At 39.5% G+C, this 27,946-nt stretch overlaps 1 protein-coding gene across 5 annotated transcripts in view; it reads left to right on the top strand.

Moving 5' to 3' along the window:
* The window catches only part of Npas3 (neuronal PAS domain protein 3), an 829,848-nt gene that overhangs the window by 234,802 nt on the left and 567,100 nt on the right, over nt 1-27,946 (top strand). For 3 of the 5 annotated variants that reach the window (XM_085830374.1, XM_085830371.1, XM_085830372.1), the window contains one exon: nt 18,177-18,421. In XM_085830374.1, coding sequence (XP_085686500.1) covers nt 18,177-18,421 — 245 coding nt within the window. Of the gene's footprint in view, nt 1-18,176; nt 18,422-18,532; nt 18,584-27,946 lie in introns of all 5 variants that reach the window. The other 2 variants (XM_085830373.1, XM_085830370.1) reach the window with 1 other exon arrangement.

A 27,946-nucleotide genomic window follows, 5' to 3' on the forward strand; every position in this document is an offset into this window, starting at 1 on the left:
TGTGTGCCCATGTGTAGTTTGTGTATGTGTGCCCATGTGTATGTATGTGTATATGTGTGTCCATGTGTGTGTGCCCGTGTGTATCTTTTAATGTTTTTTTTTCCCCAAACTGAGAGGTACTTTACAATCAGTCCTGGAAACCACAGATAAAGAACAGTGCAGACTCCTACCCAAGAATGTTTCTTCTACTTTTGCCTGCTGTGAATAAAATTGACTAGAAGTGTGCCATCCTGATCAATCCATAAAGCAGCAGATTGCAGACATCATGGCTCTCTGTCCACCTGAGCTGTCATCTTCCACCCCAGGGGAATGAGTGAGTGAGCATGGTTGGCCAGGAGGAAGTGAGAATGCTGGAGATGCCCCTGGAGGAGAACTGGATGGATATAAAATTCATGCCAAAATAAAAAAACAATGGAAAGAATGCCAGAACACACAGTAGAAGCAGAAGAGGTTAGTTGTGGGTGAACAGCGGTTCTGTAGTTCATCTTGCCTTGCAGAAGGTGCCTCTGCCTCATGTTCTGTCTGAAGCTCAAAGACAGTTAACATTTCACCTCAAACTATCGGAGGGGTTCTTGCCATCTCAGCCCCTTTCTCTGTAATTTCTTTGCCATTCTCACTTGGAGTACTGCCCCTGTCCATTGTTTTTGACATTCTGATGAGACATATGCAAATGCAGCAAATATGAACATCTAGGAGTCTCCTATAGAGGTTTCTCTCCTGCCCCTATTATCATGGCTCTGTCCAGCACAAGAAAGGACTGACTGCGGTTTGGATCTGAATATGGCCATGTATAATTACTGACAGAGGCTAGGCAGTTTCTAGATTCCTCCTCCCTATTCCTTACACTCGGTTTGCCTGAGCTTATGTGGTACTAGCTCTGACTCCTTCTGCAGTTTAGGGAGGTCAGGGGATTATGCTTTGAAAGTGTACATATTTCTTTCAGGGAAGCATTTATGGAGATGGAAGTTTACAGTGTGTATCTCTGCTTCTGTCCTTCATTTCCCTGTAACCTCCCATCCCTTTCCTTGTATTAATGTCACTTCTTGGACTGATTTGCGGGTAGGTTTAATTTCCATAGCGCCATTACTGGATGTGTTGTTTACTATTTATAATCATGACTTTTAAGGACATCCAGATCATCAGCGGCATAATCATCATTCAACAAATACTTAAGGAAGTTGTCTGTGTGCACACGACACTGTCTCAACATTGTTATTGCACTAATAAAAACAGAGTCCTGCTTAGCATGTGCTTTTGAGACATCAACTGGTAATATTTCTTGGTTGGGAGACTACCCTCTTATTGCAAATGGAGCTGCCTTGCAAGTCCAAGTCCCAAAGCCTCCTCAGAGAATCAAGGCAACTCTTGGGAACACTTGACTTTGAAGCCTAGGCGGAAGCCTCTTTCATTGTACAACCTGGCATTCTGCTTTCCTGTGAGATCAGCACGAACATGGATGATGCCAAAGTCTGCCAATCGCTGGAGCAGTGACCAGACCAACTGGAAGCTCCCTTAGTGTGCTGGAGAAGCTGACTATGGTAAAATGAACTGGACAGACAGCTTCCTGTGCCACAGTATGTGAGCAGCACCATGGCTCTGTCAAGGGAAAGTTTTTGAAATGATATAAAATTTTTGTATTCTTGAACCTGATGATGGCTACTTAATCTACCCTCAGGCATCTTGTCTTTAATCTTGGTGCCAAGCACTTGGCTTTTCTTTAATGGCACTAATCTTAATAACCATACCTTCCCTACAAAACCCAGGTTTTCACCTTGCTCTATTTTAGCCAAACTATCTATGTATCTATGTATCTATGTATCTATGTATCTATCTATCTATCTATCTATCTATCTATCTATCTATCTATCTATCTATCTATCTATATCTATCTATCTCTCTCTATATATGTTCTTACAATATTTACATTTGGTTTTTGCTCTTAGTTCTCACTAAGGACTTGGATAAAAGCTGCCAGAAGACTGTGCTGTAGCCTGAGGACTGGGCTGTTTTGGAATACTCACAACAATATTAGTTTGCCCATCGTCTCTAATCTTAGCCTCTCATAGTTATAGAGCAGGTAAAAAATGTAGATGAGTTCTGTGCTATAAAAGAACATGAACAAGGTGTAATGGACTTTAGTCGAGTGCTTCTTTCCATATGAAATGTCACAACCAGAGTCTTCATTGTCTATAATCACATCAGTATTCTGGTTTTGAGAATCCTTACCAGAACTGCCCACTAAGTTCTACCGATAGCATCCGTGGGATTCATAAATTCACATCTCTAAATGTTTTTAAACCCCTCCCAGACATCCCATTTCTATGCCCAGGTCTAAGTCTCCTGACCCATGTTGTCAAGAATAGTTACAGATGTCCCAAATACACACACTTCCATGGTGCTAATTATTTGTAGTAATCTGCTTTCTTGTTAAACACTAACTGAGGGAAGATCTGATTTGCCTTATAGCTTCAGAGGTATCAGGCCGTGGTTTGCTGGTTCCTTGGTTTCTAGGCCTCTGGTGAAGCTGGTTGTCATGACAGAAGGGCACACTGGGTCAGAGCTGTTCACTGCAGCATAGTCAGGAAGCAGAGGAGGAGACAAAAGGGGGCTAGACACAAAGTCACTTCCAATGGCATGTCTCCAGAGACCCATCCCTTCCAGAGAGATCCTGTCTCCTAACGTCACCACCTCCTAAAATAACGCCATGGCTTGGGACCAAGTTTTTAATGCCCAAGCCTGTAGTGAACATTTATATTCAATACCTGACACCAGGAAAAGAGAAACAGAAACTTTGACTCTTAGAGAAAATGATCTTGAGTCACCAGGGTTTTTGTTCCTCCAGGTTAACCTAGATCCTCTTCACTTTCCTTTATTGTTATGTCCCTTTCTCATGTGATTGGAGTTGTTGTTATTGTTGTTTGCTTGGTTTTGTTTTGAGACAGCTCTGAGTAGCCCTGGGTGTCCTGGAACTTACTCTGTAGACCAAGCTGGCCTCACACTCATACATCTGCCAATCTCCGGAGTGCTGGGATTAAAGGCGTGTATTACCACTTCCTAGCAACCATTTGATCAGTTTTTACCTGACTTCAGAAAACACATTCCTAGCCCATTTCTATGCCCATAATTAAGTTAAGTTCTACTTCTAGAAAGGCCATTCATGTTGTTTAGCTGGACATTTCCACATTCAACAAGCCAATAAAACCCACGGATATTCTAAGTCTCTCTCTCTCTCTCTCTCTCTCTCTCTCTCTCTCTCTCTCTCTCTCTCTCTCTCTCTCTCTCTCTCCCTCTCTCTCTCTCTTCCTGAATATATGGAGCCCTGGCTGGCCTAGAACTCTTCATGTAGAGAAGACATTCCTTGAACTCACAGAGACCTGCCCTCTTCTGTCTCCTATGTGTTGGGATTAAAGGTGTGTGCCACCATGCCCCACCAAGAGTTTAAATTTTATGGTAAACAAAAAGAAAGTAATTTTAAAAATCTGTATTTTAGAATTGCTTTTAAAGGAAGACTATGAAGGGGCTAGAGAGAAGGTTCAGCAGTATTCAGGCTGCCTGCAACCACCAGATCCACCAGATATTTCTAGTTCCAGAGGGCCTGACGATTCTACCCTCTACACAAGCTACATACATGGGCATAATTAAAACAAATCTCTTTAATATTGTAAAGGCAAGAATCGTTTTGGTCTGGCATTCCTATGGAGAGAGAAATATGTTCTCCTGAGTGATAGACGGCATTGCTCAGTAACTTCCAGGTTTCTTAGTTCTCACTGCTCCCTGTTTCTTCTGGACAGTACGGTCCAGGACTATTTATTATCAGGCTTGTCTCACTTTCTTTCACCCATCTTTGCATTCTTGCATATGTTCCTTTTATTCATTAGGTGTAGAATTTATAACCCTCTTTAAGTTCTTTTATAATATGCTAATAGCAAGCCATAAAATTAAAAATAAACAGAGGGCCAATGAGATGGCTCCTCTGGTAAATGCACTTGCTGCAAGCCTAGTGACCTGAGTTTGATCCCTGTGCCTCACGCTGGAAGGAGAGAACTGACTCCTACTGTCTTCTCTTCTCATCTCCTCACATATGCCTGTGCTTTGCCACCCACAAAGACATATTTAAAAATAACATTAAAAATTTAAAAGCACACACAAAAAGAAGCAAACCAACTTTACTGTTCCTGTTACACATGAGTTTAGAAGAGACATAACTAGTTCCAGTAAGTAAATCTCTTAAAAGGAAACTGAAGAGAAAGAAAATGACGTAGAAGGACAGATTATTGTTAAAGCAACATGGCATAGTTAGTAAGTAAATACCCACTTTAAGCTCAAGTAGTCTCTTTAAGAAAGTATTGAGTATTTACAAAAAGTCTGTCTGTAAGTAGCCACATACGACATTTAACCTTTTCCCAACAGTGATCTTGGTGTGTGGATCCCTGGGAGTTTTTGAAAATAGGCTTGCTGTGTGGGACCATGCAAAGATGCCTACAGCTCCTGATCTTCAAACCATATCAGTAACTAGAGTTTCATTTTTGGTAATACTCCTGACTTTCAGAAGAGTAAATGATCTTTTGTTGGCCCATAACTCAAACAGAGACCTAGAGTGGAAATCTTTTCCCATGTTCATCTCATTTCAGACAAATCCAAGGAGAATGCAGAAGACAGTATAGAGGGTGAGAAGAAAGTTCCTGCAAAGTGCCTATAAAAGGGAGCAGGGTCCACGGTAGCCAAGGATGTGTGCTGCAGGAGGTTCACGATCAAGCGCACGTGTACATTTCATGTAGCTCACCTAATTATATGGTGTCTGACAGATCAGTTACTACAGTCATTAGTGTGCTGAAGGCTGAGTGCATGTCCTTTCACATGCAAGGGAACTGCTTCACCTTTGAGCCACAGGCCCAGCCACAGTTAAGAGGGCTTTGTTCATAAGGTTGGGAGCAGGCAGGGGAGCAGGGACTGAAGTTGGATGATCATATTGCATCCCCAGCCAGGAAGCAGAGAGTGACTAGGAAGCCATCTCTTTCCCTCCTATAGAACCTTAAGGTCAGTCCTCCCCTCCAGTGAGGCTGTCCCTCCACGTTTCCAGACACAAGATCACCAGCCAGAGACCAAGTGTTGAAGCATTTAAGTCTAGGAAGTGGTGGGACAACTGGCATCTTCCATTGTTCTGTTCAGTTATGCAGTCTTTCTTGACAATATTTGACAAACCACCAGACTTTCTCCTCTAGCTGAGAACTCTATCACAGTTGCGGTGTGTGCTCCTCTTAAAGGTACCGTGATTATTCAATCAAGTAAAACTTCATTTCTGGCTCTCGATTGATCAGAGAATAAAACATCTCCATCAGCTTGTGTCATAGGAGAACCTTTTGATTTCCCATAAGCAGCTTGCAAGGCCACAAAATCAGACAATAGGCCTAATTATTATATCCTTATCCTTTTATATACTTATAGAATAGTCGGTGTTTGTCACCCTGTTACATAGGCACAGTTGGTTCTAAATGGTTGTAGTTCCCTAGTCAGACTTTCATGAGACTAAGTAGGCATTTTCTGAAACATTTCATAGAATGTGAATTCTGTGCAGGACATGGTTCCTGAGTGAGTAGTGGATGCTTAGGAACATGCAGGCATTCCCTATGGTGCCTTCTTTATGAAGTGCCTATCTATGTTGCTTCTGATCAAATCTTACATGCTACCTTAGTGTGAAACAGCAGTATGGATCCAAGTTGTAGACACATAACATCTAATGCCCTGAAGTCACCTTGCCTGCAGGAGTCCAAACCTACTGAAGTGAGCAGTGTTCAGTTAAAAACAGTGACTATCCTTATTGTAATGGTCTGACCAGTGTGTCGTACTCAGCCATACCTTGACTTCAGTTGGGGTCTGAGCTGGTATTTTATCAAGCCTGTCCTGTCCAGTGTTCTGTGATTATTGTAATGCTTCACACTGTGTATGATTTATGGAGGTGACTCTGTTGTCTTGAGCAGTGATACAGGAAACCTGCTACTCACTGGGTGGAAGTACATTCTATCCACAGGCAGTAGCTTACAGATTATGGTCTGGGCCAAGCATCATTTTGTATTTTTTGAATGGCAATCATTTGTGTTATAGGTGTGTATGTGCTCATGCTAGGGTGCATGTGTAGAGGTCAGAGGACAGCTTTTAGGAGTTGTTTCTCTACTTTCACCATCCGGATAAAGGACTCATACCCATTTAGTAAATGTCCTATATCATATTGGGTTGTCAGGCTTGGCAGTAAGTACCTTTAGCCACCAAGTCATCTCCCTGGGTATCATTCTTTGGAATATTGAAGAGTTATAAAATGGCATAGGAACCCAGGTTGTGTACTGAAGGATTCAGTTGTCTTGTTGAGACTCTTGGTTTAACTTTAATAGGAACAATGACTGCTTCTAGTTTATGTTTGTATTTGTTTTGTTTTCTTCTGTTTCTATTTCAGTTCTCTTTTACTGACCAAGCCAATCATTTTTTTTTACTAAGTAAACTTTAGGTTCTAAGGCTGCAAACGGTGTCAGGATGGCATTTGATGGCACTTTCAGATAAACCATTTAGTAAGCAAGGGCTAACTTTTCTCATCTTTGACTTCAATAAACTATACTTTATTATATAAGACTATATAGGTCTATTGAGGACCATCGAGATGGCTGGGGAAGTGAAGGGGGTCAGGTGACAAGCTTGAAAGCTTGAATTCAGTGGAGGGGACCCTTGTGGCAGAGAAAACTGTTGTATTAGTTGTCTTCCAACAGGGCATCTGTGCACACACACACACACACAAAACAAATAACTGTGTAAAACATGTCTGTTGATCAAAATGATCACAAACATTTTTTCTTACCCTGATCTTATCATGTAGGATTAAGCAGTCTTAATATTTCAGCTAGTGGAAGTTTACCTAGATTTGGATATATATTTTTCTGTCTATGCAGATGTGGATACATAGCTTCAGTTTGATGATTTCCTATATATGCTCTTTAGAAGTTACCTTTACCACCTAACATATTATAAATACATTTCCCAATATATTAGAAATATATTTGTTCAAACCATTGGTTACTTTTTTCTTAACAATTTTTGTGAAGTGAGCTTCAAATTGGCTGGACTTTTAAGCCTTTGAATATGTATTTGACAAATTATTCCCTGAAAATTAGTTTCTAATCCTGGCAACAGTACAGTGCTTTTAGAATCCAGATGAAAAATGAAGTAAGTAGGATTTTTTTTTCTTTAAGTTTTTCCTGAGCCAGTGAGATTGCTCAGTTGAGTTTGGGTCCTTGAGATCCACATAAAGATGGTCACAAGGACTTATGGCTGTACCCCTAGTGCTGGGGGAAGATAATCTTCCTGAGGGTTGCTGCTATTCAGCCTATACAAATTGATGAGCTTTGATTTTGGTGAGATAGCCTGCCTCAAAAAATATAGTGGGGAGCAATTGGAGAAAGCATCTAGTGTTTATCACTGGCCTCTGTGTGTAAGTGCTCACACATGCATATATCTACATGCAATTTTCTATGCATACACCCCTACCCCCAAATGCAAGGTAAGAAATAGCGTATAGAGTCACTACAGGCTGTTGTACTTCTTAGTGACTGTAGTGCTTAAAGACATGGAGGGACCCATGGCTCCCGCTGTATATGTAGCAGAGGAGGGCCTTATCTAGCATCAATGGGAGGGGAGACCCTTGGTCCTTTGGAGGCTTAGTGCCCCAGCATAGGGAAAAATGGGAGTGGGTGGGTTGGGGAGCATCCTCATAGAAGCAGGGGTAAGGGGGATAGGATAGGGAGTTTGCAAAGGGGGAAAGCTGGAAGGGGAATAACATTTGAAATGTAAATAAATAAAATAACCAATGCAAATAGATAGATTAAAAAAATCTTTTGAGCAAAACTAAAAAGAAAAAAAAAAAAAGAGGAAAAGGTGGTCCTTTTCCTCTGCTGTGTCCTCTTCCCAAAGGAATGCAGACAGTTAAATTATACAGATGTCCTCCTTAACATTAGTAAGGCATGGCATGTGTGTGGTGGTCACATGATCATAACTTTATTTTCACACTTAAGTATCTTCAGACTTGTCAAAGCATGCTTGCTGCTTTCCCAGTGAGCCGCAGCAGACTCGAAAGGTTTAAAAAGCTCTTTCACTAAGTTGTGCTTTCAAGTGTTTAAAATCACACTTGAAGAGAATTGAAAGAAAAAGTAAAATTTCCCTCAATTAAAAAAAAAAAAGTCATTTTGAATTTGAATTCCAAAGCAATCGAGTTTGTGATTTGAAGCAATTAATAGCATCACCAGAAGCCTGAAAATGGGGATTTTGTTGAATATTTCATTAAAGAATTAAGCTTTTTGTAACAATTATTAGGGAATTTCTACAGGTAATTGTAAATTAAACCCAGCTTTATCAGTGTTGTAGAAGTTCAAAAGACAAAACGGACCATGACATCTTATGCCTGCAGAGGCATGGTGGTGCTCTGGTGACGATGACAGGCTTGTGCCCCTTGCCAAGGGTCACCTTGTAAAAGCCACTCCCCCTCTCTACTTTGAATCCTGACGGTAGGAATCAGCTATCCTGATTTATCTAGGATTTTTCCACGTGGAGCACAAGATGTCCAACATCCAAAGAAGGACCTACAAGAGCCAAAGTTACTCCCTGGTTTTAGGGACGGAAGAGGACACAAACTCCTACCCCCTATCTTACCTGCAACAAAAGAGACATGATTCATGATCAAAAGCAGCTCTGATTCAGTAGTGGATGGGTCAGTGTGAGTCATCTCCCATCCTTAGTAATTGACACTGGCTAACTGCTCCCTGCTGATAACTGTAAATCTTTCTTCTTCTTCTTCTTCTTCTTCTTCTTCTTCTTCTTCTTCTTCTTCTTCTTCTTCTTCTTCTTCTTCTTCTTCTTCTTCTTCTTCTTCTTCTTCTATTCTTCCTTTTTTAAAAAACACTTTAAAACTGTGTGCAATATAGTAACTATTGAAACGTGTCAATGTGTATTACTGCATTAAGTTCCATGCTGTTCTCCGATAGGAATGGATACTTCTAAGAAGCATAAAATAATATATGTCTCCTGTCCTATTGTTAAAATTATTAGAGAACTAGATATGCCAGCACTCCCATTTGTGGGGCCAGGAAAGTCTCTTTAGCCAAAGGTGGACACCTTAGCTTTTCTCTTTGCCTTTCAGCAGAGATCCGAAGCACCTTTCAAATATTTGGCAGCAGCATCCTCTCAATGTGTCCTCAGGCCTCCTGTTACGATTAATAGAAGTGACATATGTGTGCTCACCAGGAGGAGAAAGGCTTTATCCCATGTTGGACACAGACCCGTGATCCTGAATCTCTTTCTAAACTTCAGACCTGAGGAGAACAGTACTGGGAATTGCTGCTTTCTCACTACATTAGCGACTTCAATTTCCTTTTAATTGGAGCCTGCAATCCAGATCCTTGGAACTTCAGGGGGTGAACAATAACAATTAAGATCTAGATGCTTTCTAGGAGGTGCTAGTTCAGACCGTGCCTTTCTTTCCTTCTGTCTTCCTTCCTTCCTTCCTTCCTTCCTTCTTTCCTTCCTTCCTTCCTTCCTTCCTTCCTGTCTTTCTTTTTTTTTCCTTTTTCTTTCCTTTTTTCTTTTTCTTTCTTTCTTCCTGTCTGTCTATCTGTCTTTCCTTTTTTCTTTTTGCTTCTTTAAACACAGTTGTGGCCATTCACAAAACACATGCAGTGGCCTAATGAGTTCATATTTACTTCCGAGGTTTCACATTTGCAAACCACACTGCTGGGAAAATAAGTGAAGTGTTTCTCAACCGCCACTGTGAGCTAACAGGCTTAATATACAGGGCAGATAAATACTTGAATTGTCAAAATCCCCCAACAGTGCACAGAGCCTTCAGATATAGCATCTTCCCCTTGTTCAGGACATTCATTTCTCTCAAGAATTCTTTTTAATGTAGGACTTCAATTTATGTTTAAGAACTAGTAAACTATAGTGGTCTGACAGCCATTCACACTTAATTCTGTGCATTAAACCAACAGCATTCTTTTCTACAAACATCCATTGTTAGGACAATGCTCTTAGACAGAATTTATGAGAAATGGAATTATGTTACCAAGGAGATAGCATTTACTATAATGAAGAGTAGATCCTGGAAAATGGCCCCTTTTACAGCAGCTCAGAGCAGAGCCACAAAAGCAATTGATTGGTCTTGGCATTTAGTCTTATATCAGCTGTGTCATCCATAGCTTCAGGAGTGAGAACACTAATCTAAAGTGACATTTCTGTTCTGGCGGGCTTTTCTGCCCTGATGAAAGCAATTACTTCATCCCTAAATGATAATTTGCAGGAGTTTCAACCACTTTAATTGATAATTTTTTTGTTGTTGTTCTGAGTTCAATTGTGAAGTGATTAGCTGATTTGGTAAATAGGAATTTAAGGTGTGAAATATACAAGCTGCCCCAAGGTAAAGTGCTATTTATTGGGTAAAGAGAAATTACTTCATAAAGCTGCAGGTTTTTCCCCCATTATTGTGAAACTGGCAGTTGTGTATGTTGAAGTTGTAGGATAAAAAAACCAAAGAACAAAACAATTTGATTCATGAGACTTTGGGCACACAGCTAAGCACGTGATGAATAGCTTGGTCTTGTTGTGGTTCATTCAAGGGTTATTTGAACCAAGGTGAATGCTAGTTGAAAGGGGCTGGGCAGACTGATCAGCTTTCCTTATTACTGTTCTAATGACTCATTCTGGAGTGAGAGCCTCTTATTTAAAGTGGTAAGAATGAAAAACGCTCATTGGCTAAAACCAATTAATTTAATTATTAAGTTCAAACGTACACAAGACATTTTCTGAAGATGATGGGAGGCATTCCGATGAATGGCTTTAATTACTCCTCTGATCTACTTTGCCTCAAGTCAAAAGGGTCATGATGATCCCATCAGAAAATGCCTTAGTTTAAAAACCAGAAGCATGCCTCTTGGTTTTGGTACTTTATGAAACGTTAGCAATCGGATGTTTTTTGACGCTGCTTAGAAGCAATCAGTTTCAATATTTTCTTACATGTGGAGACACAGTGGTCATGTCACATGTTAAATTTGAAAAATAAAGCAGGAGTGAAGGTCAGACTGATTTAGCACATCAAACAGTCTTTGTCAGCCAAGCTTAATATATCCTGAGTTTGTGGAACAAATGAAATTTTGCTGCTGTTACACTTTGCTTCCAAACAACCATTACAACTGGTTTCATATATTGTGTGTGCATCAGACCATCAAGCTGTGCGTCTCTACTGACGTGTTGCTGCGGCAATGATCTACAGTGGCAATCTGCCATTTATATAAGGGCAAAATGTGCATCTATATTTAGTTGTGAAATTGGCCTATTATACTCCTGATGTTTACAGAGGCTAACATAAATTAATGATGACAGCTATGAGCCGTGCATTAGTTAAGCAGCAGAGTTCTTACCTTGAACTTGAAGGTTCCAGTTTTAACAGCTAGTATAGACTACCCTGTTTGCTTCACATGCTAAATGAAGATTTCTGAAATGATTGCCATCTCTTGAACTCTGAAATACTTCCATTGGTGGACTTTGTTGTTCACACTCCCATCAGGTAATAGTTTCCTATCCATTTCTCAATTGTACTACCTTGCATTTACATGTATTCTAAAATTACACCCAAAAGAGCTTATTCTGCAGCAAACTGATTTTCTTGACTTTGAATTCTATGTGGTGTCAGTGTGGGGAGGGCTGTTTTACTAATTGTAATGAAGGAAGGACCAGTGTCCTTATGGGGTCTCTATTGTATGGTTTTCTTGAAAGGCCTTCTCATTCAGCTCATGTCAGGGCAAGTGTAGGTACTGGAGTAACTGTAGACTTTACCATTAACTATGACCAGAGATCTGACAAGTGTGCAGGTGTTCAAAGGTTCATGAGTTAAAATGCTGAAGCCTTTGATGAATTTTTGATGGCTGCATTTTTAATACAGGTCTACCTTCTTCCTTTGAGGCTGCATGGCAGATTAATTGATAAATAGGAGTCTGTAGTTCTGGGTCCTCCTAAGCAAAACAAGTAGGAAAATCCATAAAATCTTGCCTGGCTGGCTCCTTAGAAGTGCCTTAAAAAGGCAAAATTTAAAGCCCTTTCCACTGCCCCTTTCTGCCTCTATAGGGGTATAGCCAAACCCTGCCATGCTCTTTCAGAAAGACTACATATTAGATTGTAAAACTTTCCAGAAAGTATTCAAACTGAGGCTTACTGGGAAGGTTTCCATGGAGAGGGGTAACATTGAACTGATAACATCAATATCAAAGGAAATGAATCAAAACATTTACATTACAAAATATATTTTATCTTGATTATTATTACTATTGTTATTATTGAATTTTTTTTACAGTCCAGTGGTTATCCTCTCCCAGGCTCCCCTCCTACTGTTCCTCATCCCCTTCTTCCCCACCCCATCTCTAAGAGGATACCCCCACTTCCCACTCCCACCCCACCAGATCTCCCCACTCCCTGGGGTCTCTAGTCTCTCGAGGGTTAGGTGCATCTTCTCTCACTGAGTCAAGACCAGGAAGTCTTCTGCTGTGTGTGTGTCAGGGACCTCATATCAGCTCGTCTATGCTGCCTGGTTGCTGGCTCAGTGTCTGAGAGGTCTCAGGAGTCAGGATTAGTTGCGACTGTTGGTCTTCCTATGGGGCCACCCTCCTCCTCAGCTTCTTCCAGCTTTTCCCTAATTCAACCACAGGGGTTCCCAGCTTCTGTCCATTGGTTGGGTGTAAGTATCTGCATCTGAGTCTTTCAGCTGCTTGTTGGGCCTCTTGGAGGGCAGTCATTCTAGTCTCATGTTTGTAAGCACCCCATAGCATCAGTAAGTGTCAGGCCTTGAAGATTCCCCTTGAGATGGATCCCAAGTTGGGCCGATCACTGAACCTCCTTTCCCTCAGTCCCTTCTCCATTTTTGTCCCTACAGTTCTTTTAGACAGGAACAATTCTGGGTCAGAGTTTTTGACTGTGGAAAGGAAACTCCATCCCTTCACTCGATGCTCTGTCTTTCTACTGGAGATGGACTTTACAAGCTCACTCTCCCTAGTGTTTGGCCTTTCACCTAAGGTCCCTCTCTGAGTCCTGCACATGCCTCACCTCCCAGGTCTCTGGTACATTCTAGAGGTTCCATTCTTCCATTCTGCTTCCATTCTTTCTGCTGTCCCTCAGGGCTTCACTCCTGTCTCCCCTGCCCCAAATACCTTCTTATGTTCCCCTTTCCCTCTCCCTGTCTCCTCTCCCAACCACGCCCATCCTGGCTTGTAAGAGCATGTCTCTGAACAGATCACTGCAGAGGAAGATAGTGTTGGTTTATTGTGTTTCCCTGTTGCTCTTCCGTGATTGTTGCATACACTTTGTTGTTGGCCTTGTTGTTGGCCTTTACAGTTGTTTTAGTTCAGTAATAATTTTAACCATTGTAATGACTTCCAAACCAAAAGGAATCAATTTTGCATGTCTAATGTTGATCATACTCAAAAGATATTGCTTCCTTATAATTTAATGAGTAACCAGTTCAAAGTTGTAACTTTCCCTGTAATGGACAAGCCCAATAAGTGAATGGTACTCATAGCTAGTTCCATGTTTCAGGATACTGACAATGCCCTTTCTTTAACTGTGATTTGGTTCTTCTGTTTCCTCAGTTTCTGTATTAAATACAGTCTCTCAGTGTGACATGACTCTTGGTGAGGAGCCTGCAGGACAGAGTCATTCCTGGTTGTATGAGCTCTCCAGGGTCCTGCATTTGACCTCACTAGAACATTCAGATTAGCAAGCTTTGGAAGATATTTTGAAAGACAGTCTTCCTTCTAAGAGAGCCTATGTGTTCTTTATAACTTAAAATTACCAAAATGACTATCACCATTTAAGATTTCCTGCACATACTTTTCAATCTTCCTGAGTAATCTATGTCTCTGTTATAAATGAGCACTGTGGACATTCAAAGAATCAAACTAGCCATGTGAAATTCAATTAGTCTACCATCACATGACTTATACGGTAACTATAAACATTTCATTAAAGCATTATTTCTAACAAATAATAATACTTAGTGGCATCATCCCATTTTACAGATTAGAAAACCCAAGGCATTAAAATTATCTTTACATAGTTAATAAGTACTAGAGCAAGGATTAACACCAAATATTTTGACTGAACATTTCTTGTTCTTCTAATAGGAACTGGAAATGTTTGCTTAGTGTTTCCCTCAGTTGGGCTGATTGGAACCATTTGAAAATTTGACTATCACTTACTGATCTCTTGAAAAATTAACACAGAAACACAACCTTGTGTATGATTTTTGGTAAAGAAAAAATGTATATGTAGAAAAATGATGTCTTTTGAACTTATTTTTTGATCTTGTTATTTGCTTGTGATCTTCTTTGCTGCACAGGATGGATCAGTCACCAGAGAGAGTTGATACTGTCATAGTCTTTGCTGAGGATTAATGGGCTCCCTGGTTCTTTTATCCAGAATCCAAACCAAGCTCAGTAGAGTTCTGGGATGGCTATATCCAGGAAGCCAATAATTATGGGCTGGAAGTTTTGTCATGTTTTTGATGGGAGAGATAGGCATTTTCCTCCTACACAACCAATATGTGCTGCTTCTGCATTTTAGAAATGCAGCCCAAAGGTTTTGTCTAGAACAAAATATACAGAAACAAAGTTTATTTTAGGTTTTAACATGGTCCTTAATTCAATTTGAGAACTGATTACAGCAAGACTCTACTTCATAAAGCTGAGCAGAGGATTAATCCGCAAAGCTGTGTTATTGTCGTAAGATCTTTAGTTTCATCTATTATACCAGAGTCTCAACAGCCATTATAATCCTTTGACTGTATTTTATTGCTGTTGCCCTCAAAACCAATTATTACTTATTATAGACACAGTGTTGCCATTCTGAAACTCTTCTGAACTATGGTGTATGCATAATGATGTGCTGTGGGAGTCATGGAAACCCTATATTATTAAGATAATGGCCAAGAACATGACTTCAGTAGAGGGGTCTATTGTGTGTTAGAGTTGAGGGAGCTAGTGTGAGAAGGTGGCAAAGAGAACAGGGAGGTAGTGTAGGTGCTTATGAAGGGGTGTGTGTGTGTGTGTGTGTGTGTGTGTGTGTGTGTACACACCCTTGTTAATAACATTGCTCAGTGCTGGCATGGAAAAGTAAGTGAAGTATATTTAGACAAAGTGTTCATACATGTCAGTATCTATCTATTCTCCTTCCCTGAGGCTCAAAGGGTTGTGTCCCAATCAACCCATTGGAAGCTACTAGTTGGTCTTCTACCATCTTGCAGTTTGCTTCTCCTGATGACATGTCTACTGTTTTAATTGAATTATGTTTTAACATTTTGCTTATTTTTATTGTAACCCAGACAAAGTATTAAATTCATATCTATCTATAGGTACCATGTATAATATTCAGCACATGTAGGCACTGTATAATATCTAAATCAGATTAAACATTTATCTCCTTAAAACTTCAGCATTTTTTTTGATGGAATCTTTCAAAATGCTTTCTTCCCATGTTTTTCTTGCACTGCCCTTTGTTGCTAGATACAGTCACCACACCAGGCCTGTGTACCCTGCCGCTGTTTTCTTCATTCCCAGCCAACTTTAACTTAGTGCCCATCCATCAACCTCTTCCTCTTCATTCCCCCCTCTCCTAGCATCTCCAGCCCTCATGAGGATTAATTTTTCCCCTTGGTTTATTGACAAGCCTATTCATTAATATCAATTTCAGAATAATTGCTTAATCATCCACTTTGCTTTAGTTGCATGGAGAAATTTCTAGTGTAAATATTAGGAATATTAATTAGATAATGAATGAATTCATTTATGATCATTTGGGTGACAAGGAAAATTACACATAAGATCCATGTAAAGCTGCCTTCCAAATTGGCCTTCCTAGTTATGACCTAGTTGTAAAATGAGTCACTGATCCAAAATTGACCATAATGTGCTTTATTGTCATGCACAGTTAAACAAAAGAAACTTGAATTAGTTAATGTATTAAAAGTTGAAACTTTCATATAAAAAATTTAGATTCTTTTTGAATATAGAAATGGCAACATAGGGAGTCTGGCAACATGAGTGGCCACTCATGTGCTGAAATCATGTGTTTTCTCTTGGTTGGGGTGGTTGGCCTTCAGTTCCCTGGTTCTCTTTTCTTACTAAGTCTCCTTAAAGGCCCTAAAAATCCCTGCTCTAGAACTTCATCATAAGCACTTACTGCAACATGAAAATGTCAGTTTAGCCCTCCTTCTAGAGTTGTATTTAGTTATTAGAACATAGTAAAGAAAAGCAATAAACTCCAAGCACTGCACCATCCCCTGCTCATGTGCAGTGCAAACAACCTAACCAAACTGAACCAAACCAAATCAAACTGAATCATAACGAAACAATCGTGGAAAAGCCATGGTATTCTTGGCATAGCCCACTTAGCTGTTGCCAGGTGAGCTAGTTGTACTATGCAAAGGGAGACCCAAAATCCTCTGGTCTAAGATCTTTGCCTGGATCCTGGATAGACCTACACTGTGCCCTATATTAATGCATCTGTAACTTACATAGTTTTTAATAATCTAATATTAAACATTTGTGGATTCTAATAAACTGATCACAATGTTGGGAAGTATGTAATGTGACACAATTTTCCTTATAAGTTAGTCATGTTTCTGCCTGAAGTTATCACCTGAATCATATTGCAGGACAAACGCTCATTACTTAAATGATCCGAAATGCTAGCATTAGTTGCCTAATGCACACTTATTATTAAATAAGATATGCATGTATGCACACGTACATACATATTTGTATGTATTTATTTACTAACCACATGAGCATATGTGCTGCTTGGGCTATTAACCCAGCAACTACCATGCATGTCTTAAATTAAGCAGATATTCTGTAAGATGTTGGGGCATATGAAGAGCATGAGTTTTTTCCACTGTAAGAATCCATGACTGCTATAATGTGGTTTGGAAGATTATTCTTCTCTTTTTATTTATGGAAAATGGAGCCATAGTGCTGAAACAGTTTTGATTTCTTTCTCTACACTTCCTTCCTTGCATCCTCCCTTGTTGCTCTTTTTCTTTTCCAGGAATCCAGGATATGGATTAAAACATTTAAAACGTCTCCGTTCAGTAATAGATAGTCACCAGTTATTTTTATGAGTTCCTTGATGCTGCACATATGACCCAGTTAGTTATCACTGGGGTCTGAGCTTGAATACATTGCTCATCAGATACAAAGCAGTGAGAGTGGCTTAGGGGAGCCAGGTTTCCCATCAGACTCTCACATACGGCTTCGGTGGTGCCAGATTCGGCTCTCAGCCATGTGAGCCACACTTCAAACAGAAATGCACATGAATAGTTAAAGGGAAATCCTGGATCCAACCTGTTGCCTTCTCTGTGAAGTAATATGTCTATAATGTCTATAAATTTTAATAACCCAGACAGAGCTTATCTTTCAACCTAAAACTCATGCTACCAGGAAGTTTAGCTTTGGGGTGGGCAGTGCATTCTCTAGTGTCTCTGAGACTCTATCTCTATGCTAATGCAGGCCCCCTTGTATGAAGTTATAGTGTTCTCTTATCAAGGAACATCACCACCTTTTACAATCTATATTTTCAGTGTGAAAGTGTGGAGATCCTTGTAGAGGTCTAAGAACACTGGAGCATTATCTGTGTTGATTTTGCCAAAGTGGCTTACGCTGGTGTTTACCTTTGTTCTCCAAGATGATAACTGAAACAAAAATTACAAAGTGTTTCCTTTGGAGGTTAAAGTTTCTAGTGGTAATAAAAGTTGAATGAAGCAAATCTTGAGAATCAGTATAGGAACACAACGGTACAAGTTGAGACTTAAACTGCTTATGGCTATAAAACACCGTGCCTCACTTGTAAGCCTTGTGTCTTAGAAACAAGGGCTGTATCTCCCTCTCTGCACAGCTGGAAGACAGAAATGTTGTAACAAGCAAAACACGATTTTATTAGTTATAACTATGTTCGTGACAAGTGACCACCGTAGACATTACTTGAAATTCATCTAACTATGGCTCTTGAATTCCAGATTAATTTTTGTCTATTTTGGGTGGAAAGGAGATAGAAGTTAAAAATCAGAATCACATGTTCTAAAGCATTTCCTACCTCTTTGTTTTCAGTTTACAAGCACTGAGAAAGGAGAAATCCAGAGATGCTGCTCGCTCCCGCCGGGGAAAAGAAAATTTTGAGTTCTATGAATTGGCCAAGTTGTTGCCTCTTCCTGCCGCCATCACCAGCCAGCTCGACAAGGCATCCATCATCCGACTTACAATTAGTTATCTCAAGATGAGAGACTTTGCCAACCAAGGGGATCCTCCATGGAACCTGAGGATGGAAGGCCCTCCACCAAACACCTCAGTAAAAGGTAGGTTTTAGGCCACTGCTTTGTCTGGATTATGGTGGTCTGTCTGTGTCTCTGAAATGAAATGTTCACCAGCATCCTCTCTTCTTTTCCTGCATATCAAATCCTTTAAAGGGATTCAAATGTGGAAATCTGAACTCTGCATGAGAAAGACACCATGTGAAGGTGAAAGAACTCTCTTCTATTTCTATTTTGTTTTAGAAAAGTCTGCCCACCTAAACATTCTTTTACATTAATTAAGATTTTATAGGAGTCAGGATGAAATAATTTACATATGTGTTATGATTTAGGATGAAATAATTTACATATGTAAATGTGTGGGGATCATGGCTCATAGGTAGAGCTAATGTGTTTTGTGTTAAGTGAACAAAAACAGGGAGAGAGCAAGACCCAACCAGAGCAGGTGGTTTTGAATTCATGACTTTATTGACTTTGAAAATCAATCCATCCATTAATTCTTCATGTTTCTCTATGGACACATAAGCTGAAAGTTATGAATATAAACATATATTTGTTTTTCAAATCCTTTACATAGATATTCTTAAAATTATTTTTAAATAGTAGGTTTGCCCCTCTGATGATTAAATTTTAGAATTTTCTTGTTTCCTGAAACTTCTAAAAAATGAGGGCATTTTTAGTGTTCAAATATGCATGGATTAATTGACGTATATGTGGAATTGGCCATTGATTTTCTTTTCTTAAGGGTGTATTATTTGTAGTTGATAGCCCAAAATCTTGAGATTCTCATGTCCTAACATATAAGGAGCCTTTGCAAGCATCAAATAAAAACAGACTAAGAAGGTGTAGATAATCTATCCTGTGGGCAAAAGGCAGATTAAGTTCTTGCCTTAAGATTTGTTTTTATTATTTTAATTGTATGTATGTATATGTGTCTGTGTGGGGCTATGTACATGTAAGTGGGGGTGCCCTAGAAGGCAAGAGGCCTTGGACCTTCCTGGATCTAGAATTTCAGGCAGTTGTAAATTTCCCAGTGAGCTGGGAACCAAACTCAGGTCTTCTTAACTGATGAGACATCTCTAGCTCTATTTTTTTTTATTGTGGGCTTCAGGGTAAGACAGGGTCTTGTTATATAGACCTGGCTGTTATTGATCTCACTGTGCAGACCAGGTTGTCAGACTCATAGAGATCTGCTTATCTCTGCCTACCAAGTGCTGCGGTTAAAGGCCTATGCCACCATGTCCATCCAAAATATTTCTTAGGTGATGTCATATAGCCAGCTACCACTGGAAAAGTCCTTGTAGTTTTGGCTGTGTTGGGAACGTTGTTGGAAAGAGTACTGGTGAGGTGCTAAAACCTTTTATTTGAATTCTGATCAAAATGAAGCGTCAGTTTTGACTGTGATTGTTTGTCATTGCATGCTAAGAGCTGTGATCACACATATGTGAATCACTTAGTTTGCAAATCCCTAATCACAAGCCATGACCTTAGAAACTCTCTAGTGCTCCGAGTATTCCAACATGATGACATAATAAGAAAGCTTTGTTGCATGCCTATTCTAATATATTAAGAATAATATATAAACTTATATTAAGGTGGCATACATAGGGAGATATACATAGGGATGTGTGGAAAAATAAGTGAATTTTGCATATAGGCCTGGCTCTTTTCTTTCAGATATTTTATGTATATGTAAGCATTCCAGTAGCTGAAATCGGACATTTCTAGCTGCCAATATTTTGGATAAGAAAGACAGAAGTCATGTGTACTTAAGACGTGTGTTCTTAGGAGAAAGGGGGGTTGACACAAAATCCCACTTCTAACCAAGAAGGCCTTTCCATTGGATACCAGCTAGGAAAGGGAAAATGAGTTTTTTCTGAAGGACTACTACTGAATATATCAACCCGATGTGGAGGAACAATTGGCCAACACAAAATGGACTCCATGCTTTTGTGTGGTTCCGCGCCCCCACCTTGTTGTTTGTTTATCTTTTTTTTCCTCTTTTTTCTTTTCTTTTGTTTTGAAGTTGGATAGGTAGGGAGTTCAGGGAAGGGGAAAATGTGATTAAAATATATGAAAAATATTAGATAATATAAAAGAATTGTACTCGGTTTGAGAGAGGAAAATTAGAATTTGGATTTCTTTATGTTACTTTTCCTGTTGAGCAGGGCTGACAAAATTTCCTATAAGGAAATATAGAGTAAATATATTTAGCTTTGGAATTTACTCAGCCCTACTCTCACCAACACACACCCAAAGTACCCCTCATGGGTAGGACGTCAACATGACAAAAACTGAACACACATTCCTGTTGGCTGTTCTGCCTTGGAGAATATAGATTATCAACTTGCTGACATAGGAATGCATGTCCTAGATACCAGAGTGACCCTGAAATTTCACAAAGATTTGTATTTAATTCTAGTGCATGTGTGTTGGATGAATCGTTTACTCTAGTTGAGGCACGATTATCTTTATGTTTCATCCGTACGATGCAAAAGGAACTGATAAGTTTGTTGAGTCAGAAACCACACAGTGTAAAACTATATTATTTAATTCTATATAAATTGATAGGCTGGACTTATATTTATTTGCTTAGCACAATTATAATTTGCTTCTGTTTTGAATGAGTTTAAAACAGAAAAGGCTCTCTTGGTAGGGATGGCAGCCCAAATAGACAAAAGAATGATGGATCTTGCTCATTCTGTTCTTGTATGATGAAACAACGTAGGTTTGGAACTATGGTCTTTTTCAGATGTGTACTTTCAGATCATATAGAAATTTTGACTTATTTTACACAGATGAGAGATGAGTTTTGCAGTGAACTCATATAACAGACCTAAGACCTGAGTCAGTGCTATAAACAACATTCATTTTGTGTCATAATTATCAAACACTCCAGGTGAGAATTTTGTCAGGCAGAGACTGTAACTACTCATTGATTTTTCACTGTGTGGCTTTCAGTCAGTTCAGCTCTGTAATGACCTGTTTTGATTAAGATGGGTAAGAAGATAGAGCATGGTCACATCCCCCATGGGTGTCACAGTCTATGCCAGGGTGCCAGGTATCACTCATGGCAGCAGGAAGGTTGGGATGGTTGCTGAGGAGCCCAGAAAGAGATAACACATCTTAGTTAATGATTGTGGTCCAGCATGGAAATTGATACATGTTCATTGTTAGTGAACTTTCAATAGACCAGAGCTGAAGATGCAAGCTCAGTGACTCCATCCTGTCTACACTGGCTCTCCAGTGTCTCTGGGATGCAGGATCACTTCCTACAAGCTGGCACTGGTGTAGAATATGCACACAGCTTATTGCTTTATTCTAGCTCTTTAATGCAAAACTGCTACTCATTTCGATCAAATAGTCATGAAACAACAACATCAAAAGAAATTCATTTTAATTTATTAAGGTCTTCTATGTTGTGCCCTTGAAGAAGTTCATATGGATAAACAAGCTTATATAAATAGCCCGCAGCATCCTGTGAAGTACAGTTCATAATCCAACAATAAAACAGACAGACATTATACTTTGAGCCTCTCCAGACAGCCTCTTGAATAAACCTTAAACCTAAAGGCGTTTTGAAATTTATATGAAAAGTACTCACACCATGTAGGCAACATTTTTTAATGTGATGAGTTGATCATGCTAATAATTAAATTTCAAAGCTGAAATTTAAATTTGTCCCACACAAGTATGTAGAATTTTAATCATTTTAATTTGCTGCCTCTGAAAGGTCTTTTACTCTGCCCGGCATTCATCACATCTTTTCTTAGCAGTCTATAAAGGTTGATGAGTTTGTTGTGTGATGCCCATTGTATACAGATTATTACAAGTTATGCTTGCAGGGAGAACACTCAGGTGACAGTGTGTAATATGTCCCGAGTCAATTACTTCATGGAAATGATATGTTAAGCAATTGGAAGGCAACAGATAGTTTTTTTCTATTATTTTAGAAATATCTGTATTGTTATAGTACAGATCAAGTCTACAATGAACATTATGCATTATTCACGAAATGACCAGGCGTTCTCGGCAGTGTTTCAGCTAAATAACTGATGATTGTAACCTTTAGAGAAATCTCATTGTGGTGACTGTTGGTAAATCACTTCTCCATTCATAGTAATCTCTATTTAGAGGCTATCTAGAAACCATTACATCTTTTATTAATCTTAAAAGCAATAGCTGCTGATTTGACATTTACTAAAACTAGATAAATTTTCTATCTTCCTAATATTATGGACTTCAGTCAATTTTTGGAGTATGTCTCTTGCAACTCAATTAATCTGAGGATATTTGCCATTGTACACCTAAGTTTTATTTCAATTCAAACATTCCAGAGTTTTAAATGATAATTTGCCTGCGTGTGTGGCAGTGAATGGTGCTGAATATATAAAATGTATGGCAGCCTTAGTCTCTGCAGAGGAGCAATTGGAAAACAGGAAGACAGCTGCTGATTAAAGAGCTTTTCTATCTTTATAAAATTTTACTGCGAAGAGTCTCAAGAGATGCTTCGTCAGTGAGGAACATTAGTTGTTCTTGCAGAGGACCCAGTTAAGTTCCCAGCACCCACATGGTAGCTTGCAACCATCTCTAATTCCAAACTCAGGGGACTCAACATTCACTTCTGGCCTCCATGTGAGCCAAGCATGCATGTGTTGAAGAGTCATTGTTGGAAACTCAGTACTCATGCATGTGAGGGGAAACTGGCAGGGCTCTACTTAAACATGCTATCTGGCCTTATTCAAATGCCACACTCCTATGTAACTCATTTAACACTCCTAACATACTCATTTAAAGTAGTCATGTCAAAAGGATGGACTATTGAAAGACTATCCCACCTGGGGATCCATCCCATAATCAGCCACCAAACACAGACACTATTGAATATGCCAGAAAGATTTTGATGAAGGGACCCTGTTATGGCTGTTTCGTATGAGGCTATGCCAGTGCCTGGCAAATACAGAAGTGGATGCTTACAGTCATCTATAAGATGGAACACAGGGCCCCCAAGGGAGAAGCTAGAGAAAGCACCCAAGGAGCTGAAGGGGTCTGCAACCCTATACGTGGAACAACAATATGAACTAACCAGTACCCCCAGAGCTCATGTCTCTAGCTGCATATGTAGCAGAAGATGGCCTAGTCGGCCATCACTGGGAAGAGAGGCCCCTTGGTATTGCAAACTTTATATGTCCCAGTACAGGGGAATGCCAGGGCCAAGAAGTGGGAGTGAGTGGGTAGGGGAGCAGGGTGGAGGGAGGGTATAGGGAACTTTCGGGATAGCATTTGAAATGTATATAAAGATAATATCTCATATAAATAAATAAATAATAAAAAAATAAAAATAAAGTAGTCATGTAAAGCAATGTGTACAATAATGGGTAGTTTTAATTTTAGAAGAGGTATGGACCTTCTAAGATGGGCTGAGCATGTCTTCTGAGTCTACACAGCTGGGACGCCTTTGTTATTACTGTCCCGGCATGTTGGTGTATGCTGATAAGCATTTGCTTCTAGCAGCTGACAGTCATGTTAGGAGGCAAGATGCACATCCCCTTCCTCAGAAACCTTGCAAGATGAACATTAGTTTGTTACTCTGAGCTCGGGACTGTGGCATCCCTTGATTGTCTTTTCACATAGGCAAGGGTTTCAGGACCAAGAGTGGATTCTTGTTACATGTGGAGTAGAAGCTTCCTCAGAAATGGACAAGCAAGTTTAAAACTGGAAACTTGGCACTGACTTGGCGCTTGTTCTTGCCCCTGTTATCCTCAGGAGATTGCGGGATTCATTCTGATATCTAGTTCCCTTTGCCTCAATCCAAAGTTGCTTGTGGCACCAAATGGAAACATATCCAGTACCATGGCTGTCAGTGCTTATTGCTGTTTGTTTGAGCAATGTGTGCCTGGCCTTAGTACCCAATGGAAATATAATATTATGTAATTGTTGTTCTCAGGTATCTTTCTAGGAAACTTTTTTAGTGACACACTACTATTCTTTTCTATGTGTATCTGAGGTTACAGTTTCCGTGAAGAGGTCATTTGAAAACTAATCTTTGATTTGACTTGATTTCATGATTGGACAAGGAATGTATACATTGCCCTCCTTGCCCAGGTTCATTCTCTGGTAGTGGGAAGAGCAAGATATTTGACAAGTGGGGGAAAAATATATTTCTAAGATTCTTTTGGAGTTTCACACTATTGTGAAGTTTGTCTACATGTATGGACTGTGATATATGGAATCAGAGCATAATTTAGCATGAAAATATTGTGTGATATGTCTGTTTTGTGTGTGTGTATGCACACGTGCGAGTGTGTGCGAGCATGCAAGTGTGTGTGTTGCTATGTGTCACTGTTTGACTCATTGGCCCCATTTCTTCTGTATAAGTTGCGACTGAACATCTAGAATTATCTTCAATCCCATACCCTGAAGGAAAGCTTATTTTGAAGAATTATCACTGAGAATGTGTGTCTATCAAGGTGTGCTTGTCAGTTACTTATAGGGAAGAAGAACTGATCCTATCTTCATAGTGCAGTAGTTCATAAATGGTATAGGGCCACTTACACTATCATGAATTGAGTCAGAGTAAGGCAAGTCCATGGCCAGCTCTCAGTGGACCTCTTTTGGAAGCTACCATGAAGAATCATGGAAAAGACATGGATACATGATAAAAGCACAGGACTTACTAGAATATTCTCTCCATGGTATTATTTCTAGTACTTTATTCTTGTCTTCTGGATTTGTTTTTGCCAAAAAGGAAAATTCGATACCTGGAGGGTAGGGGGTCATTTCTGGAAATGTGAGCACAAAAATGAACATGAGCTCAATCTGCCCTCTTTCCACTATCATTTTATTTTCCAATAGCAATCAGTGCTGCAAGCCATCTATATATGTTTTTATATATGTCACTATTATACTAAAATATCCTCCTTGTAGAAACACACACACACACACAAACACACTCATACTCACAGACTCCCCTTTCCCTCCCTCATCTAGGACAAGTACCATGGCTGGCATTCCCATAACAAAAGTTACCAAGAGAATATTGGAACACATTCACTTTAACCAAATTTTATGTGACCCTGAAAGCCTTCAATAAAAAAGACATAAACACATGCAGAAGACTATTTATTCTCATTTCCAGGCTCAGTAAAGATAGGACAGCACATATGGATATGACTAGATGATATGACATGCCTTATGCTTTTAGATTCCTCTAGATTCTTCTCAGCCTGTCTGTTCAACATGGGGCACAGGGAAAGCCACCTGCCACTGAGAGACTTTGGAGAACAAAGGGCAATGAAGGCCAGAGAGAACATCTGTTTTCTAAAGCTTTTGTACTCTTGTTCATGTCAAAGTTTTGTGCTTTGAAATTTGTTTCCTGAGTTCACTATAGCTGGTGAGTTTGGTGTGTTCCTGTTCAGCTTTTGATACCCAGTTCATATGTCCCATTCTTATGTAAGATTCTCTTCTTCCTGAATCATTAGCCATCTATGTGAGGCACACTGACATTTTTCTGTCACTTTATTGTTAGCCTATCCTTTATGTACTTTTATGTACTTGCCTGTGGACTAGGGCATAAGATCATTGAAAGCATTGTCTGGCTCCTTTTGTTCACTTTAACAGCCAAGAATGATGCTTTGTACCTGGAAGAGTACTGAGTCCTGCTTTTGAATTGAATTATAATAAAGATTTCTGTTTTCACAGTTAAATAACACTCATCAAATGCTATGTTTGAGCAGCTGTGGGCAGGTGAAAATAATAAAAGTGGAAGAATAAAAAGAAAAATAGGAAAACTGGAGTGAGAACAATGGTGATAGTGTGAAATCAAAGGAAAAGTAATTTGGGTTGTAGAGCAGGCATGAGAGGGAGTGGAAATTCTTGGATGAGCACTTGTGATCCCATTGGCTTACTCACAGATGCATGGGGAGGAGTGGAAAATCCCAGTCTCACAATGCCCACAAGAACCAGTGTAACCTGAAGTCTGGTCAACAGGTGTTTGTCTTTTCTCATAATTCATTTAGTGCTCGACATTAGAGTGTTCACATTTTCTAGGAGGAGGAGGAGGAAGAGGAGGAGGAGGAGGAGAAAAGAAGAAGAAGATGAAGAAGAAGAAGAAGAAGAAGAGAAGAAGAAGAAGAAGAAGAAGAAGAAGAAGAAGAAGAAGAAGAAGAAGAAGAAGAAGAAGAAGAGGAGGAGGAGGAGGAGGAGGAGGAGGAGGAGGAAGAGGAGGAGGAGGTGGAAGAGGAGGAGGAGGTGGAAGAAGAAGGAGAAGAAGAAAAAGAAAAAGAAGAAAAAGAAAGGAGAAGAGGGAAGAGGAGGAAGGAGAAGGAAGAGGAGGAGGAGGAGGAGGAGGAAGAGGAAGAAGGAGATCTATCTATCTATTCATCCATCCATACATCCATCTACTTTCTAATTTTGAACTCAAATTTTGTAGAAAAGATTTATCAATTAGTATCTTCTGAGATGGCTCAGGTTTCTTGAAGCTGTGTATTATTAGTATCACAACCTATGTACTTTCACTTTGTATTCATAAGGATCACATAAGGATATTTTATATCTCTATTGTGTCTTGGACTAAAAATATGACCAGCACACATGAGCACATGGAAACATGTACATGAATACACATACACATTTTCCCACTGAAGTCTTTTAAATCTGTTTTGATCATTGCGATTTGAAAAGATGTAATCATTACAAATCAGAGTCTAAAAACAAAGCACAGAGTTTTGTAAAAATGTAGCATCCACAGACTAGGTCCCTGAGACTGTATATGTTTGTTATTAACTTTTACTTTCTTGGCATAACTTTAAGGCACATTCCTGTATTCTTTACATTTGACTTTGAAAATCTACTGGTTCCTACTAATGTCATGCATCAGTCATGGCACCCTGTGGCACTTCTTATGCTGTTTGGTATCCACTTATTTAGGACTTTCAAGTTTCTGTGCTCTATTTTGTAAGACTGGAAGTCTTGAATATGCTTTTGTTGGCCCTATAACCTCTTGCAAAGCATAATATATTGTTTCAGCACTCTGTGGATAACAATATTTCATGAGCATAGCAAAGAGTCACCTCTGACTGCTTTATATGATTGAAATTGTACTATGGCTTTAATTTTCCGAAACTGCTTCCTAGATACTGTGCATAAGTCTTAGCTGTGCCTTAATAAACATGTGGTGACCTCTACCTATGAAACTAACGTGGCTTTGAATACTGATTGGCTACAGCTTTTCACATCATTTTTGAGTCTGCAGAATGTCAATAAATGCCAGAACCTAGGCCAGAAAGGAGGGTAAAGAGAATTTTTGGATCTATATTTTTTAGAAGCCAGGCTTTTATCCCATCCTTGTTTTGAAAAAAAAAAAAAAAAGAATTTGAGAGAAGGGAGAGAGAAGTTCAATGACAAGATGGAGTGATTACTGATCAGCAGCCTGTAGCGCTTTGTGTATGGGTGGCTCTATCAAGTTTCTTCCCCCCATTTTAACATGACTGTTGATGTCGTTGTTTGGATCTTATTTGGGCAGCCACGTGTATAACTAGATTGTTATTTCAAGAAGGCACACTTTCAGTC

Source organism: Mus caroli, unplaced genomic scaffold, assembly GCF_978045245.1.
Source record: "Mus caroli unplaced genomic scaffold, Mus_caroli_1 scaffold_14, whole genome shotgun sequence".
NCBI classification, from domain to species: Eukaryota; Metazoa; Chordata; class Mammalia; order Rodentia; family Muridae; genus Mus; species Mus caroli.